Raw genomic sequence first — 19,344 nt, forward strand, 5'->3', positions numbered from 1 at the left:
TTGCGTAGCGTTCTGCATAGGTATGTTCCAATGAGACAGGGAAGGATGGTAGGGTACAGGAACCACGGTGTACAAAGGCTGTTGAAAATCTAGTCAAGGAGAAAAGTAAAGCTTATGAAAGGTTCAAAAAAACTCCATAATGATAGAGATCTAGAAAATTATAAGGCTAGCAGGAGCTTAAGAATGAAATTAGGAGAGCCAGAAGGGGCCATGAGAAGGTCTTGGTGAACAGGATTAAGGAAAACCCCAAGGTGTTCTGCAAGTATGTGAACAGCAAGAGGATAAGACCTGAGAGAAAAGGACCAATCAAGTGTGACAGTAGAAAAATGTGTATGGAACTAGAGGAGGTAGTGGAAGTACTTATTGAATACTTTGCTTCAGTCAACATACATCAAAGTTGCTGGTGAACGCAGCAGGCCAAGCAGCATCTATAGGAAGAGGCGCAGTCGACGTTTCAGGCCGAGACCCTTCGTCAGGACTAACTGAAGGAAGAGTGAGTAAGGGATTTGAAAGCTGGAGGGGGAGGGGGAGATGCAAAATGATAGGAGAAGACAAGAGGGGGAGGGATAGAGCCGAGAGCTGGACAGGTGATAGGCAAAAGGGGATACGAGAGGATCATGGGACAGGAGGCCTAGGGAGAAAGATGGGGGGGGGGTGACCCAGAGGATGGGCAAGAGGTATATTCAGAGGGACAGAGGGAGAAAAAGGAGAGTGAGAGAAAGAATGTGTGCATAAAAAGGAGTAACAGCTGGGGTACGAGGGGGAGGTGGGGCCTAGCGGAAGTTAGAGAAGTCAATGTTCATGCCATCAGGTTGGAGGCTACCCAGACGGAATATAAGGTGTTGTTCCTCCAACCTGAGTGTGGCTTCATCTTTACAGTAGAGGAGGCCGTGGATAGACATGTCAGAATGGGAATGGGATGTGGAATTAAAATGTGTGGCCACTGGGAGATCCTGCTTTCTCTGGCGGACAGAGCGTAGATGTTCAGCAAAGCGGTCTCCCAGTCTGCGTCGGGTCTCACCAATATATAAAAGGCCACATCGGGAGCACCGGACGCAGTATATCACCCCAGTCGACTCACAGGTGAAGTGATGCCTCACCTGGAAGGACTGTTTGGGGCCCTGAATGGTGGCAAGGGAGGAAGTGTAAGGGCATGTGTAGCACTTGTTCCGCTTACACGGATAAGTGCCAGGAGGGAGATCAGTGGGGAGGGATGGGGGGGACGAATGGACAAGGGAGTTGTGTAGGGAGCGATCCCTGCGGAATGCAGAGAGAGGGGGGAGGGAAAGATGTGCTTAGTGGTGGGATCCCGTTGGAGGTGGCGGAAGTTACGGAGAATAATATGTTGGACCCGGAGGCTGGTGGGGTGGTAGGTGAGGACCAGGGGAACCCTATTCCTAGTGGGGTGGTGGGAGGATGGAGTGAGAGCAGATGTACGTGAAATGGAGGAGATGCGTTTAAGAGCAGAGTTGATAGTGGAGGAAGGGAAGCCCCTTTCTTTAAAAAATGAGGACATCTCCCTCGTCCTAGAATGAAAAGCCTCATCCTGAGAGCAGATGCGGCGGAGACGGAGGAATTGCGAGAAGGGGATGGCGTTTTTGCAAGAGACAGGGTGAGAAGAGGAATAGTCCAGATAGCTGTGAGAGTCAGTAGGCTTATAGTAGACATCAGTGGATAAGCTGTCTCCAGAGACAGAGACAGAAAGATCTAGAAAGGGGAGGGAGGTGTCGGAAATAGACCAGGTAAACTTGAGGGCAGGGTGAAAGTTGGAGGCAAAATTAATAAAGTCAACGAGTTCTGCATGCGTGCAGGAAGCAGCGCCAATGCAGTCGTCGATATAGCGAAGGAAAAGTGGGGGACAGATACCAGAATAGGCACGGAACATAGATTGTTCCACAAACCCAACAAAAAGGCAGGCATAGCTAGGACCCATACAGGTGCCCATAGCTACACCTTTAGTTTGGAGGAAATGGGAGGAGCAAAAGGAGAAATTATTAAGAGTAAGGACTAATTCCGCTAGACGGAGCAGAGTGGTGGTAGAGGGGAACTGATTAGGTCTGGAATCCAAAAAGAAGCGTAGAGCTTTGAGACCTTCCTGATGGGGGATGGAAGTATATAAGGACTGGACATCCATGGTGAAAATAAAGCGGTGGGGACCAGGGAACTTAAAATCATCGTAAAGTTTAAGAGCGTGAGAAGTGTCACGAACATAGGTCGGAAGGGATTGAACAAGGGGTGATAAAACAGTGTCGAGGTATGCAGAAACGAGTTCGGTGGGCAGGAGCAAGCTGAGACAATAGGTCGGCCAGGACAGGCAGGTTTGTGGATCTTGGGTAGGAGGTAGAAACGGGAAGTGCGGGGTGTGGGAACTATAAGGTTGGTAGCAGTGGATGGGAGATCCCCTGAGCGGATAAAGTCGTTGATAGTGTGGGAGACAATGGCCTGGTGCTCCTTGGTGGGGTCACGATCGAGGGGTAAATAAGAGGAGGTATCCGCGAGTTGTCGCTGTGCCTCGGCAAGGTAGAGGTCAGTACGCCAGACTACAACAGCACCACCTTTATCAGCGGGTTTAATAATAAGGTTAGGATTAGTGCGGAGTCCTAACCTAACCTTACCTTATCCTAACTAATCCTAACCTTATTATTCCTGTTACTTTGCTTCAGTATTCACTTGGCAATTGTAGGGATGACAAACAGCGGACTGAAAAGCTTGAGCATATAGACATTAAGAAAGAGGATGTGCTGGAGCTTTTGGAAAGCATGAAGTTGGATAAGTCACCAGGCCTTGACGAGATATACCCCAGACTACTGTGGAAGGCGAGGGAGGAGATTACTGAGCCTCTGGCAATGATCTTTGCACCATCATTGGGGATGGGAGAGGTTCCAGAGGATTGGAGGGCTGTAGATGTTGTTCTCTTATTCAATAAAGGGAGTAGAGATAGCCTTGGAAATTATAGACCAGTGAGTCTTCCTTTAGTGGCTGGTAAGTTGATGGAGAAGATCCTGAGAGGCATAATATGATTAGAAATAGTCAGCATTGCTTTGTCAAAGGCAGGTCGTGCCTTACGAGCTTGACTGAATTTTTTGAGGATGTGACTAAATGCATTAATGAAGGTAGAGCACTAGATGTAGTGTATATGGATTTCAGCAAGGCATTTGATAAGGTACCCCATGCAAGGCTTATTGCAAAAGTAAGGAGGCATGGGATCCAAGGGGGCATTGCTCCGTGCATCCAGAATTGGCTTGCCCACAGAAGGCAAAGAGTGGTTGTAGACGGGTCATAGTCTGCATGAAGATCTGTGACCAGTGGTGTGCTTCAGGGATCTGTTCTGGGACCCCTTCTCTTTGTAATTTCTATAAATGACCTGGAAGAGGAAGTGGAGGGATGGGTTAGTAAATATGCTGATAACACAAAGGTTGGGGGTTTTGTCAATAGTGTGGAGGGCTGTCCGAGGTTACAGCAGGATATCGATAGCATGCAAAACTGGGCTGAGAAGTGGCAGATGGAGGTCAACCCAGATTAAGTGTGAGGTGATGCGTTTTGGTAGGTCAAATATAGCATTAATGGTAAGACTCTTGGCAGTATGGAAGATCAGAGGGATCTTGGGGTCCCAGTCCATAGGACACTCAAAAGCTGCTACGCAGGTTGACACTGTGGTTAAGAAGGCATACGGTGCATTGGCCTTCGTCAATCGTGGGATTGAGTTTAAGTGCCAAGAGGAAACGTTGCAGCTATATAGGATCCTGGTCAGACTCCACTTGGAGTACTGTGCTCAATTCTGGTCCCCTCAATATAGGAAGGATGTGGAAACCATATAAAGGGTGCAGAGGAGATTTACAAGGATGTTGCCTGGATTGGGCAGCATGCCTTATGAGAATAGGTTGAGCGAACTCGGCCTTTTCTCCTTGGAGCGACGGAGGATGAGAGGTGACCTGACAGAGGTGTACAAGATAATGAGAGGCATTAATCGTGTGGATAGTCAGAGGCTTTTCCCTAGGGCTGAAATGGCTCGCACGAGAGGGCATAGTTTTAGGTTGCTTGGAAGTAATTACAGAGGAGATGTCAGGGGTAAGTTTTTTTACACAGAGAGTGGTGAGTGTGTGGAATGGGGTGGTGGTGGTGGTGGTGGTGGAGGTGGTGGATAGGGTCTTTTAAGAGACTCTTGGCTAGGTACATGGAGCTTAGAAAAATAGAGGGCTATGGGTAGCCCCAGGTAATTTCTAAAGTAAGTACATGTTTGGCACGGCATTGTGGGCCGAAGGGCCTGCATTGTGCTGCAGGTTTTCTATGTTTCTATGGCTTGATAGGAAGGTGGGGAGAATAAAAATACGATTGTGTAGTCATTGAGTAAAAAAGATCTTTGATGGTGAACGTGGACTAGATGATCTAAAGGCCACCTTCCATGTTATATGACTGTATGACTCTATATAATAAAAACTATATTACACTTCTTTAATTTACCTGCTGGTGGCCAAGCCTTGATGTATCCAGTGCAATGAACCACTGAATACTGTGATTCTCCTTCCTTCACAGGTCCCAAACCATTCCTGGGGAAACAAAAATGGGATACATTTTTCACTCTAACTAAAGTAACAACTAAATGACTAAATAAAGCAGAATCAGGGGATTTTCATATGGATCTAAATAGTAGTTAACAGTTAACAAACAAATGTGTAAGAGATACCTGTATCTCTTTCGCAGAACAGTCAGTCTACTCAATGAGATGTGTTCCAGAGGAGCTGTTCCATACCTGCATTGAAATGGCAACAGTTAATCCATGTTAAATACTAGTGCTCTTTGGGCTGTTTGAATAACAAAAGCCTATTTAGCAGCAATATCACTTTTGTACCAGAATTCTTTCCAGTCATTTTCATTTGAGCACACAATAAAATTATAACTCCCATCAGTGCCTCCAATGTAATGAAATATGAGCAAATGTAATGAGATGTGAGAACATGTACAACAGGGTGGGAACAGAAATCTACTATGAATTCAACTATAAAATCTACCAGAGCAGACACTGCATAATATAGAACGCTTTCAGTCAACAAGTAGCATTTATATAGAGCTCTTAAACAAAGAGTTTCATCAACAGGCATTTTGTCAACTACATATAGTATGCCAAGAAAGAAAACTGAAAAAGCAGCATTCTGCTGTTTCAAGGAAGTGATTTGCGAGGAGGCTTTTACTGGTACGCTGGCAGCAAAGATTAACAGAGGGGATGCCAATTATAATATTAATACAGTTGAATGTACTCGGATTGATTTGAGTGCATGATCAGCTAGAATTACAGTACAAGAATGCAAGAAAGGACAAACACTGGAAAACATTGTAGTCCTGACGCAGGACAATATTGTAGATGGTTTACACAATTAAAACATTGATGCAACACAGGGCAGGGAGAGGAAATGAATGAAGGCTGGGCATGGTTATAAGCAGAACAAGCAGCAAAATAAGATGTTTCTGGTGTATTGAGATTGTCAGATAGTAAGCTAACGAAAAATGAAAGAAGCCGAGTTGGAGTATCAAACACTTTCAAGCCAAATGAAAAAGCCATAAGTTCGATTTTGGTATGGAGAACCAGTCAAATAACAGTAACACAAACAAGAGAAAATCTGCAGATGCTGGAAATCAAAATAAAATGCACAAAATGCTGCAGGAACACAGACGACCACACAGCATCAATGAAAAAGAGTAAACAGTCAATGTTTTGGGCCGAGACCCTTCATCAGGACCCTTCATGAGTAGATTCAACAATTTAAACGTCAAACAGGAAGAATCTTGGAAAGACATCAAAAGTGGGACATCATTTTTCTGATTAATAGTCAACCAACTGAGGTATCCCAAGAATTAGATAGACTAATGGAAAAACTTTAGCACTCTACCCAGTTCTAAGATCAAGACCTCTAATCTTTGGAGAGAGATGAACTAGTGGGAGACAGTTCTTCGCTCTGTGGAAGCCATCCTTCAATGAGGAGCTGGTAGGACACAACCAGTGGATTATCTAACAAAGTGTTTTACAACACATCACCTCCCAAAAATAATACAGAAGAAACTCCATAAACTCATAAAAAGGATATGGTTGAAACAACTAAACATCACACGTGCTGCCTTTGACCTGAATCTCCAAATATATAACAGGACAGAAGCAGACAGCAAATCCACACAAAAATACAGATATGCCCCACCCTTTCCAAAGACAGCCAGGACATACCTCCACACCAGAGACACACACACAAAAAATAACAAGAAAACTATATGATTGTTGCATGAGAGTGACAAGAAATAAATGACAATCCCAGCAAACAGGAAGGTGCTCCTTTGTCACCTAGAGTCTAATCAGACTGAAGCACAAGGTGCTCCTCCTGGGGTTTGGGACAACCAAACCCATACCATTGTAGAGTGGAAGAAACATAGGAACACTTTACAATGCAAACAACAGTAACCAGGAGCACAATTAATATTCACTTGGACAAGTAGAGAACTATGAGAGGAAGCCAGTATGGACTAGCAAACAGCATATCCTGAATAACTTGCACAAGAATTTTTGGTGAAATATCAGAGCAGGTTGACAAGGGAAATATAGTAGCTGAGGTTTATTATTTACTTTTGAATTATATTTCCATATGTGGACTTCTGCGCATTGTAGTGACTTTTTTAATATTGAAAGACCGAGAAAGAGTGGACAGGAAGATGATGTTTCCAATAGAGAGACAGTCTAGGACCAGAGGGCACAACCTCAGAATAGAACAGAGATTTAGAACAGAGACAAGGAGGAATTTCTCTAGTCAGAGGGTGGTGAATCTGTGGAATTGATTGTCATAGACCAGCAGTCCCCAACCACCGGGCCGCAAAGCACGTGCTACCAGGCTGCGAGGAAACGATATGATATGGTGATATGAGTCAGCTGCACCTTTCCTCATTCCCTGTCACGCGCTGTTGAGCTTGAATGCACACGAGGTCACGACACACGCGTCATCTATGTCAGCGCGGGAAGATCAACTCCTCGAGCTTGCAAATGACGGCGGGCTGAAAAGTATGTTTGACATAACATCTCTGCCAGCATTCCAGATCACAGTCAAGGCTAAATGTCCTGAGATAGCCACGAAAGCACTGAAAACGTTGCTTCCATTTCCAACATAGCTCTGCAATGAATGCAACGAAAACTAAACTGACGAATAGACTGGACATGAGGAACCCCCTTCAAGTATCGCTTTCTCCCATCAGCCATCGATGGGACTGTCTTGTTGCAGGGAAACAAGCCCAGGGCTCCCACTGATTCAGAAACATTGGTGTGTTGTAGTGATTTTATATGTTGATACGGGGAAAATATGTGCTGTGTGTTTAATATCCAAACGTTACTTAAAATGTTATGATGCTATTGACTTATAAGTGACTTATATAACCACATAACAATTACAGTACGGAAACAGGCCATCTCTGCCCTTCTAGTCCGTGCCAAACGCTACTCTCACCTAGTCCCACCAACCTGCACTCAGCCTATAACCCTCCATTCCTTTCCTGTCCATATACCTATCCAATTTTTCTTTAAATGATAATATCGAACCTGCCTCTACCACTTCTAGTGGAAGTTCGTTCAACACTTACTTCAAGCTCCCCTGATAATTAACTTATCACTGTATTCATGCAAGGAAAATATACGCTGTGTGTTTAATATTAAATTCGTTAGATAAACCCTTTTAGAAACAAAATTGAGTGTATTAGCCACTTATCACCTATATTCCGGTCGTGATTAACACGCCCTCACCCCCCGAACAGAATCGCCAAAAACAGTTTGTAGAAAAAAATCGGCACGTACACACATGCACACTGGTGCCCGCGCAAGGCTTCATTGTCATTGTAGTCTTTCTGGGGTAAACACAATGTATTTGACTGCTACTCTTATCCGTTGGCAACCCTACCCCCCCCCCCCCGCAGCCCGGTTCAGCCGGTCTGCAAGAATATTGTCAAAGATAAACCGGTCCGCGTTGCAAAAAAGGTTGGGGACCCCTGTCATAGATGGCTGTGGACACGATGTCAATGGGTATATTTTGAAGCAGAGGTCAATGGGTTCTTGTTTAGTAAGGGCATCAAAGATTATGGGGAGAAGGCAGGAGAATGGAATTAAGAGGGATATTAAATCAGCCATGATGGAATAGCAGAGCAAGCGTGATGGACTAAATGGCCTAATTCTGCTCCTATGTCTTATGTCTTATGGTATTTTGTAATGAGATGTGATTTGATACATTGGCTTGTAAGAATCAAGGTGATGGAATAAGTTGCACTGTCACAGCACTGAAATAAAATTGACTTGAGGAACAAGCAACAGGAATAGTGAAAAGCTGACTTGCACAATGTAGTTTGACAATGTCGAAGTATTTTCTTTATATTGATGAAATGGACCAGTGTGCAGTTGAAATAATTTCCACATATAACATTGCTTGGAGGCATTGTGAACTGAGGTGGGTAGTAATAACCTACAAGCAGATTTAGAGCATGTAATGGAATGGGCACCAAAAGTAACTGATATGGGCAGATCAGTGAATGTTGTCTAATTTGATTTCAGTAAAACATTTAACAAGATCCCTCATGGCAAGCTAATTTATGAGATTAAGGCACACGGGATCCATGGAGACTTGGTAGATTAGATTTAAAGTTGACAGAGTATGGTGAAGGTGTGTTATTTTGACTGCAGTGGTCAGTGCTGGGATTGTAACTGAATGAAAAGTTCAGGTACCTGAAAGTACATGATTGTTAAGTTAGAGACAACACAAACATTGTTGGAGTTGTGGAGAGCAAGGAAAGTTGTCAAAAGATACAGCAGAATATAAACTAGTTGGAAATATGGAGAGAGAAGTGACAGATGGGAGTTTAATCCAGACAAGTATGAGTTGTTGCACTTTTGGAGGTCAAATGCAAGAGGAAAGTATATAGTAAATAGCAACATGCACAAAATGCTGGAGGAACTCAGCATGACAGGCAGCATCTATGGAAATGAATAAACAGTTGATGTTTCAGGCTGAGACCCTTCACCAGGGTTGGAAAGGAACAGGGAAGATGCCAGAATACAAAGGTGGGTGGGGGGGGGAGGGGGAGAGAAAGAAGGACAAGTTGAAATATGATAGGTGAAGCTCGGTGGGTGGGAAAGATACAGGGCTGTAGAAGAAGGTATCTGATAGGAGAGTGGACCATAGGAGAAATGGAAGAACAAGTACCAGGAGGAGGTGATAGGCAGGTGAGGAGAAGAGGTAAAAGGCCAGAGTGGGTAATAGAAGAAGAGAAAAGGAGGAGGGGAAAAAAAAGAAGTTGATCAGAAGGAGGAATCAATGTTCATATCATCAGGTTGGGGCTACCAAAAGGAATATGAGGTGTTGCTCCTCCACCCTGAGAGAGGCCTCATCATGGAAGAAGAGGAGGCCAGAGACCAATATGTCAGAATGGGAATGGGGATAGGAGTTAAAATAGTTGGCCACCTGGAAATTCTCCCTTTGATGGATGAAGCAGAGATGTCCAGCAAAGCAGTCCCCCAATTTACGTCGGATCTCACCAATGTAAAGGAGGCTACATTAGGAGCACCGAGTACAACAGATTTGTGGGTGAAGAGTTGCCTCACTTGGGGAAGATTCTTTTGGGGAGGTGAGGGAGGAGGTGAATGGACAGGTGGAGCATTTCTGTTGCTTTCAGGGATTTGTGTCAGAAGGGAGATCAGTGGGGAGTGACAAATGGACAAGGGGATCATGGAGGGAGTGATTCCTGTGGAAAGTGGAGGGGGGTTAAAGATGTGTTGGTGGTAGAATCTTATTGCAGAGAGCAGAAGTTTAAGAGAATGATGTGTTGGATGCTGAGGCTCATAGGGTGGTAGTTGAGGACAAGAGCAATTCTATCCCTGTTAAGGCAGCAGGAAGATGGGGTGAGTGCAGATTTCTGGAACATAAGAGAAAATGCAGGTAAGGGCAGCATCAATGCTGGACGAAGGAAAACCCCGTTCTTGGAAGGATGACATCTCTGATGTCCTGAAAAGGAAAGCTTCATCCTGGAGATGAAGGAACTGAGAAAAGGGAATAGCATTTTTACATGAGACAGGGTGCGAGGAAGTATAGTTAAGATGGCCATGGGAATCAGTAGGTTTATAAAAAATGTCAGTAGACAGTTTGCCTCCAGAGATGGAACAGAGAAATAGAGAAAGGGGAGGGAGTTATCAGAGATGGACCAAGTGAAATTTAAGGGCAGGGTGGAAGTTGGAGGCAAAGTTGATGAAATTGTTGAGCACGGCATGGGTGCATGAAACAAGGCACTAATGCAGTCAGCAATGTAGTGCAGAAAGAGTTGGGAAGCATTATCAGTGAAGGTTTGGAACATGGACTGTTCCACATAGCCAACAATAAGGCAGGCATAGCTGGGGTCCATGCAGATGCCCATGGCCATTCCTTAAGTTTGGAGAAAGTGGAAGGAGCCGAAGGAGAAACTGTTGAGGGTGAGGACCAGTTCTGCCAGATGGAGGAGGGTGGTGATGGAGGGAACCCATTGGTTCTTCTGTTGAGAAAGAATCCGAGAGCTTAAAGGCCTTCTTGACGGGGGGATAGACATGTACAGGGACTGGACATCCATAGTGAAAATGAGGTGGTCAAGGTCAGGGCATTGAAACTTGTTGAGCAGATTGAGAGCATATGGGAAAGGACTGAAATAAGGGGGATAGAATGGGGTTGAGGTATGCAGATACGAGTTCAGTGGAGCAGGAGCAGCCAGCAACAATGGGTTTACCTGAACAGTCAGCTTTGTGGATCTTGGGTGGGAGACAGAAACAACCAGTGCAGGATAAAGGAGTGAATGTGAGATCTCCAGAGTTGATGATGTTTGTGATAATGTGGAAGACACTGGCCTGATAGTCTGGTGTGGGTTCTTTTGAAGGGATAAGTAAAAGGAGGTGCCTGAGAGTTGCCACCTAGGCTCAGCAAGGTAAAGGTCTGTCTGCAACACTGTGTCAGCGGTTAGATGGTAAGGTTGGGATTGATGCGGAGAGAGTGGAGGTCAGTGCGTTCAGAGGGGGTAACGCTTGAGGAGGAGAGAGAAGTGCTGAAGTCAAGCTGGTTGATGTCTCATCAGCAATTAGAGATGAAAAGATCCAGAGCAGGCAGAAAAACAGAATGGGATGTCCCAGAGGAGGAGGAAGGTTGGAAGGGTCATCGGTACAGGGTGGGAAATTCTTGCCAACGAAGTGGGCTCAGAGACAGAAGAGAAGAACTCAGCACCATGGCGGCCGCCAATCTCATTGAGGTGTGGGCGAAAGGGGACAAAGGTAAGGCCCATGCAGAGGACAGAATGTTCTACCTCAGACAGGGGACAGTCAGAGGCAATGGTGAAGACACAGCAGAGAATAGAGTTGGGTTTAGAAAGGGGAACAGAGTTGGTGACATCCGAAGTGGGGAGAATTGGGTGTTCAGGGAAGGTAGGGCAGGAAGAAGATGGAGGCTCTGAAGACACAAGAGGAAGTAAATGGCAAGGCCCTCAGGGGCATTGATATATAGAAGAATCTTGGGATGCAAGTCCATTGCTCCCTAAGCGTGGCAACAAATGTAGATAGAGTGGTAAAGAAGGCATAAGGCATACATCATTTCAAAATAAAACTAGTCAGCATCAGAAAATCAGAACCAGTTTTTGAACCTGCAATTAAAAGAAATGGGACCCATTTATGTCATGAAAATATTTGGAAGAAGCCTTAAACAGGGATCAGTAATAAAACTAAAGTATGTCAGCATTATTTTAATACACTGTTTAAAAACAAGTTTATCTGTTTGAAGGAGAAAGTTAAGAGTTTGTGTTTGCTCTGTAAACTGAACTATAAGGAGGACTTTTCCTCAATATCTTCATCTTGATGGATAAATGTAGGCTCAAAAGGAAGAAATGGATATCTTATTAAACACAAGAAGAGAGTTACGCTAAATCATAGTAAATAAAATAGAGTCTTTTTAGGTTGCTCTGTGAGACAAGCAAATTCCATTATGTCAAAGGATGCACTGGTAAGAGAAAGTCTAGGATGTGGTTAATTCATTTGCATCTCCAAATTTCACAACTGCAGGGATTTGAAAAATGACAATAAAAATTAATCATATTACTTTGTCCAAAGATTTTGTATAAAATGGATGCCTTTATTGTGCTAGCACAGCTCAGTGTGAACAATGGAGATAGTACTCTTGCCTCAGCCAGAAGATCATGGGATCAAGCTCCTCCACATGACTTGAGCACACTTCATGCAGCACTGAGAAAAAGCTCCTCTGTTGGGTGTGCCACATTTCAGATGAAACATTAAGCTGTTTGTTTAGCTGGACAGAAGAAAACCACATTAGTCAAACACCAGGAAGCTCTTCCTGTGTCCTGTCCAACACACACACACGCACACTAATGTCCATGGGAACTTGGCTGCTGAATAAAATTGGAATCTAAATTTCAGGTAAGTGCGTAATTTTACCGGAAAACATGACAAGATGTTATCAGTGTATGAAAGGCAGAAATGTTAATTACATTGTTTCTGCTTATTTCACTACACAGAAGATTTTTTAAAAATTTGATTTGACAAATCTTAATTGTTATATTCAATGCTGAAGTTCAAGAACAGTTACTGCCCTTCAACCATTCAGTTCTTGAACCAATTCGCATAACCCTCATCACAACCTCAGTAAAGGAACACTATGACCAACTTGCATTACAATGGGCTTTGTGCTTAGTCTTGCTTTAATTACGTTCTTTCCTGTTTTTTTTTGTAAATGTTGTGCACCTGAAGATATGTGTCTGTGATACTGAAGTCTTTCATTGCATCAATGCAGGCATGTACTTCTGCATATCACAATAAACTTGCCTTTTGATTTCCTATTTGTGGAAAGAAAGATTTGTATATATTTTCTCACTGATTCATGCATTTGTTCAGTGTGGCTGGTAAAGCTAGCAATTATTACCCACCTTAACTACCCTTAAGGAGGTGGCTGTGAGCCATTTTCTTGAACCTCGTAGTCCTTCTGCTGAAACTGCTCCTATAGCTTGTTAGGTAGGAAGTTCTGGGACAGGGGTTCTTAACTTCTTGCTTAATGATATGGGTCTATGGCATAAAAAAGGTTGAGCACCCTTGTTCTAGGATTTAGACCCAGTGAATACTTGCTTGTAAGGAAATATGCTGGGGATTTTGCTCCCATGAACCTGCTGACCCTTCACCTCATTAATGGCGGCAGTTATGGGATTAGAGGTATCCTATGTGAATAAATGGAATTTAGTAGATGGTACACACTGCAGCCACCGTATGCCAATGGACTGAATAAATTTTCAGATTGTAATGACAATTGAACAGACTGCTTTGTCCTTCACGGTGTTGAACTTCTTAAGTTATTGGGAGTTGACATTCAAATGAAATGGACCAAATCCCACCTCTATGGATATTTGTCTCTTGGTCAACATCTCTGAAGATCTATCCCGGGTCCAACATATCGATACAATTACAAAGAAGAGACAACAAACACTATATTTCATTAGGAATTAGAGGAGACTCGGTATGCTCTTGCAAATTTCTACAGATGTACTGAGGAGAACATTCTAACTGGTATGGGGTGCCTACTGCACAGGATTGCAAAAGCTGCAGAAAGTTGTAAACTCAGCCAGCTCCATCATAGTCTGATCATAAAGAACACTAAAAGACTACCTCGCTAGCAAGCAGAAAGACAATGCCTCAAAAAGTCAGCATCCGTCATTAAGAAGCCCCATCACCCAGGACGTGCTCTTCTCATTGCTATCTTCAAGGAGGCGGTACATGAGCCTGAAGACACACACTCAACACTTCGTCCCCTCTGCCATCAGATTTATGAATGGACAATGAACCCATGAACACTTCCTCACCATTTCTTTTTTTTTGCTCTCTTTTTCCCTACTTACCGAAATTTTTTAAATATATCTTATTTTATTTTATTATTATGCATTGCAATGTACTGCTGCCACAAATCAACAAATTTCATGACATATGCCAATGATATTAAACCTGATTCTGATTTACTAGGCCTTGTAGATGATGGTAAGGCTTTCTGGTATCAGAGTAGAGACACTTACAACAAAATAGCCAGACCCTCAACCAGTCTTGTAGCCACTGTATTTAATCTAGTTTAGTTTCTGATCAACGGTGATCCCAAAATGATGACTGTGGGTGACTCAAGGAATGAAATGCCATGAATATTAAGGGTAGATGGTTAGGCTGCCTCACATTGGAGATGGTCACTGCACTGTCCACAGATGCTGTCTGACTTATTGAGCTATTTCCATTATGTTCTGTTTTCATTTTCTAATTTCCAGTATCAGCAGATTTTTGTTTCTGAATGAAAATTTTTAAGCTCTTATATCATACATTTTGCATCTATGCTATAAAAGTCTATAAAAATTTGCAATTGAACTTTTCATATTGAGAAGACTAAATGACAACAGCCTTTATTGTTCTGCCAAGTAATCAGCTGGTGGAAGGAAAGCTTTGTTCATTTACTCAACATTGTCCTTACCTCATTCTACAAATAAAGGAACGTCTGGATCCCATACACATTCTCATGGAAGACTGCTGCCCTTCCTTTTTAACTGTCCCAGTCTTGAGATCCAGAATACGACCTAGGTTTAAAAAGGAAACAAAATGAATTATGAAACATAGAAAATACGTACAGGAGTAGGCCATTCGGCCCTTCGAGCCTGCACCACCATTCAGTATGATTATGGCTGATCATCCAACTCAGAACCCTGTACCTCCCTTCCCTCCATACCCCCGATCCCTTTAGCCACAAGGGCCATATCTAACTCCCTCTTAAATATAGCCAATGAACTGGCCTCAACTGTTTCCTGTGGCAGAGAATTCCACAGATTCACCACTCTCTGTGTGAAGAAGTTTTCTCTAATCTCGGTCCTAAAAGGCTTCCCCTTTATCCTCAAACTGTGATCCTTCGTTCTGGACTTCCCCAACATCGAGAAAAATCTTCCTACATCTAGCCTATCCAATCCCTTTAGGATTTTATACGTTTCAATAAGATCCCCCCTCAATCTTCTAAATTCCAACGAGTATAAGCCTAGTCGATCCAGTCTTTCATCATATGAAAGTCCTGCCATCCCAGGAATCAATCTGGTGAACCTTCTTTGTACTCCCTCTATGGCAAGGATGTCTTTCCTCAGATTAGGGGACCAAAACTGCACACAATACTCCAGGTGTGGTCTCACCAAGGCCTTGTACAACTGCAGTAGTACCTCCCTGCTCCTGTACTCGAATCCTCTTGCTATGAATGCCAGTATACCATTCGCCTTTTTCACCGCCTGCTGTACCTGCATGCCCACTTTCAATGAATGGTGTATAATGGCACCCAGGTCTCATTGCACCTCCCGTTTTCCTAATCGGCTACCATTCAGATAATAATCTGTTTTCCTGTTCTTGCCACCAAAGTGGATAATCTCACATTTATCCACATTAAATTGCATCTGCCATGAATTTGCCCACTCACTTAACCTATCCAAGTCACCCTGCATCCTCTTAGCATCCTCCTCACAGCTAACACTAACATCCAGCTTTGTGTCATCCGCAAACTTGGAGATGCTGCATTTAATTCCCTCATCTAAGTTATTAATATATATTGTAAACAACTGGGGTCCCAGCACTGAGCCTTGCGGTACCCCACTAGTCACTGCCTGCCATTCTGAAAAGGTCCCGTTTATTCCCACTCTTTGCTTCCTGCCTGCCAACCAATTCTCTATCCACATCAATACCTTACCCCCAATACCGTGTGCTTTAAGTTTGCACACTAATCTCCTGTGTGGGACCTTGTCAAAAGCCTTTTGAAAATCCAAATATACCACATCCACTGGTTCTCCCCTATCCACTCTACTAGTTACATCCTCAAAAAATGCTATGTGATTCATCAGACATGATTTTCCTTTCACAAATCCATGCTAATTTTGTCCGATGATTTCTCCGCTTTCCAAATGTGCTGTTATCACATCTTTGATAACTGACTCTAGCATTTTCCCCACCACCGATGTTAGGCTAACCTGTCTATAATTCCCCAGTTTCTCTCTCCCTCCTTTTTTAAAAAGTGGGGTTACATTAGCCACCCTCCAATCCTCAGGAACTAGTCCAGAATCTAAAGAGTTTTGAAAATTTATCACTAATGCATCCACTATTTCTTGGGCTACTTCCTTAAGCACTCTGGGATGCAGACCATCTGGTCCTGGGGATTTATCTGCCTTTAATCCTTTCAATTTACCTAACACCACTTCCCTACTAACATGTACTTTCCTCAGTTCCTCCATCTCACTGGACCCTCTGTCCCCTACTATTTCCGGAAGATTATTTATGTCCTTCTTAGTGAAGACAGAACCAAAGTAGTTATTCAGTTGATCTGCCATGTCCTTGCTCCCCATAATCAATTCACCTGTTTCTGTCTGTAGGGGACCTACATTTGTCTTAACCAATCTTTTTCTTTTCACATATCTATAAAAGCTTTTACAGTCAGTTTTTATGTTCCCTGCCAGTTTTCTCTCATAATCTTTTTTCCCTTTCCTAATTAAGCCCTTTGTCCTCCTCTGCTGGACTCTGAATTTCTCCCAGTCCTCAGGTCAGCCACTTTTTCTGGCTAATTTGTATGCTTCTTCTTTGGAATTGATACTCTCCCTAATTTCCCTTGTCAGCCACAGGTGCACTACCTTCCTTGATTTATTCTTTTGCCAAACTGGGATGAACAATTGTTGTAGTTCATCCATGCGATCTTTAAATGCTTGCCATTGCATATCCACCATCAACCCTTTAAGTGTCATTTGCCAGTCTATCTTAGCTAATTCACGTCTCATACCTTCAAAGTTACCCCTCTTTAAGTTCAGAACCTTTGTTTCTGAATTAACTATGTCACTCTCCATCTTAATGAAGAATTCCACCATATTATGGTCACTCTTACCCAAGGGGCCTCTCACGACAAGATTGCTAATTAACCCTTCCTCATTGCTTAATACCCAGCCTAGAATAGCCTGCTCTCTAGTTGGTTCCTCGACATGTTGGTTCAAAAAACCATCCCGCATACATTCCAAGAAATCCTCTTCCTCAGCACCCTTACCAATTTGGTTCACCCAATCTATATGTAGATTGAAGTCACCCATTATAACTGCTGTTCCTTTATTGCACACATTTCTAATTTCCTGTTTAATACCATCCCCAACCTCACTACTACTGTTAGGTGGCCTGTACACAACTCCCACCAGCGTTTTCTGCCCCTTAGTGTGCAGCTCTATCCATATCAATTCCACATCCTCCCGGCTAATTGTCCTTCCTTTCTATTGCGTTAATCTCTTCCTTAACCAGCAATGCTACCCCACCTCCTTTTCTTTCATGTCTATCCCTCCTGAATATTGAATATCCCCGAATGTTGAGCTCCCATCCTTGGTCACCCTGGAGCCATGTCCCTGTGATCCCAACTATATCATATTCATTAATAACAATCTGCACTTTCAATTCATCCACCTTGTTACGAATGCTCCTTGCATTGACACACAAAGCCTTCTGGCTTGCTTTTACAACACTCTTAGCCCTTATACAATTATGTTGAAAAGTGGCCCTTTTTGATTTTTGCCCTGGATTTGCCGGCCTGCCACTTTTACTTTTCACCTTACTACTTTTTGCTTCTACCCTCATTTTACACCCCTCTGTCTCTCTGCACTGGTTCCCATCCCCCTGTTGTGAACTAACCTCCTCTCTCCTAGTCTCTTTAATTTGATTCCCACCCCCCAACCATTCTAGTTTCAAGTCACCTCAGTAGCCCTTGCAAATCTCCCCGCCAGGAGAGATTTGCAAGGGTCACACCTGCACCAAAAGAGGTCCCAATGATCCAAAAACTTGAATCCCTGCCCCCTGCTCCAATCCCTCAGCCACGCATTTATCCTCCACCTCATTGCATTCCTACTCTCACTGTCGCGTGGCACAGGCAGTAATCTCGAGATTACCACCTTTGCGGTCCTTTTTCTCAACTCCCTTCCTAACTCCCTAATTGAAAAATTGCTTCTGGAATTATTAATTTTGGAATCCTAAATTATGTGCTGAGATATGACAACAACACAGTGCAGATTCACCAACAATAAAACGACAGTAGGTTGCATCCATGTAGAAGCACCAATGTAGTCACATGCCCCAAGGGGTTTCAAAACGGCTTTATCAAAAAAAAGCAAGATGATCAAGAGGTAAAATAAGGTTCAAAATTAGTTTGAAGCTAATTGGGTGGAGCCTTTACATCATTATCGATACAACGCTGTGTTCAGCAATCTCAAATAATAGCCCTCACTTTCTTTTAGCTCCAGGTGCTAGTCACACTCATACATCACTTGACTCATTCTTTGCTGCCTTACATATCCATTCCCGTCCTCCTTTACCCTCAAATTTACTTACTTATTCATTCACATGAATCAAGGTTTATAGGCAAGATCATGATGTATATATGTCGGCCTCAATTTATGAGCTTGCCATTTCAGAGAACAATGTAAGGCAGTAACACCTTTCTTTATTAAGAGAACCAAATGGATTTTTACAGCCATCCTGTGTATCACAGTCACTGTTACTGATATTCAAAATTTATGTCATGTTTTAATTTAAACTCCTAAACTGCTATTCAACTTAGAATAAAAGACTCACAGTTAAATTATTGCACAAAAGGAGCCCATTTGATCCCAGTTGTCTATAATAGCAATCCAACAAGTTCCACACCCCCATCCTCTTGCCAAAGTCCAACAGTATGCGAAGATCAAAAGAAAACTGCAGATGCTGGAAATCTAATATGAAAACAAGTTGAAAACTGAAATCTTGTGATTTTAATCATGGTCGCAGCAGCCTCTCCAGTTCCAATCATTGGTAAAATTTCTTGTCCTGTTCGTCTTTTCTATGACCAAAAAACACTGCTGATCATAAAGAACACAAAAATCTGCAAGTCTACCTCGCTAGCGAGCAGAATAACTAACAAACGTAGGAAGCAGGCCCTAGCTCCGCGCCATGGTCTACTATGACTACTTGGGGAATTGGCTGTCAGAAGCAATGCACAAGAACGCAGAAGCAAGGTAAGCATGCCGGTATTTAAGCGAGACTTAAAGCGATCCCTGCAAGCCTACACTCCTGACAATTCTACTTGCTAATGTCAGACTGTTAGAAAATAACATAGAACATGTAACTGCATCTGAGCCAGTGGGAGATGAGAGTCTCTGCACACTTGTCCTGACAGAAAAGTGGCAGAGCCATCAGTTATAAGGCCTAATCTCCTTTCGGGTGGGGAGAAACGCTGCAGTCTTCGGGCAAGACCACAGAGGAGGTCTGTG

The 19,344-nt window shown here is 43.3% G+C and overlaps 1 protein-coding gene across 7 annotated transcripts in view; it reads right to left on the minus strand.

Annotated features, from left to right (window-relative positions):
• Positions 1-19,344, minus strand: part of arnt2 (aryl-hydrocarbon receptor nuclear translocator 2) — a 402,719-nt gene that overhangs the window by 245,924 nt on the left and 137,451 nt on the right. For all 7 annotated transcript variants that reach the window (XM_063065763.1, XM_063065762.1, XM_063065765.1 and 4 more), the window contains 3 exons: positions 14,526-14,628; positions 4,685-4,750; positions 4,462-4,547 (listed from right to left, as the gene is read on the minus strand). In XM_063065763.1, coding sequence (XP_062921833.1) covers positions 4,462-4,547; positions 4,685-4,750; positions 14,526-14,628 — 255 coding nt within the window. The remainder of the gene's footprint in view (positions 1-4,461; positions 4,548-4,684; positions 4,751-14,525; positions 14,629-19,344) is intronic.

The sequence above is a fragment of the Mobula hypostoma genome, chromosome 13, assembly GCF_963921235.1.
Source record: "Mobula hypostoma chromosome 13, sMobHyp1.1, whole genome shotgun sequence".
NCBI classification, from domain to species: Eukaryota; Metazoa; Chordata; class Chondrichthyes; order Myliobatiformes; family Myliobatidae; genus Mobula; species Mobula hypostoma.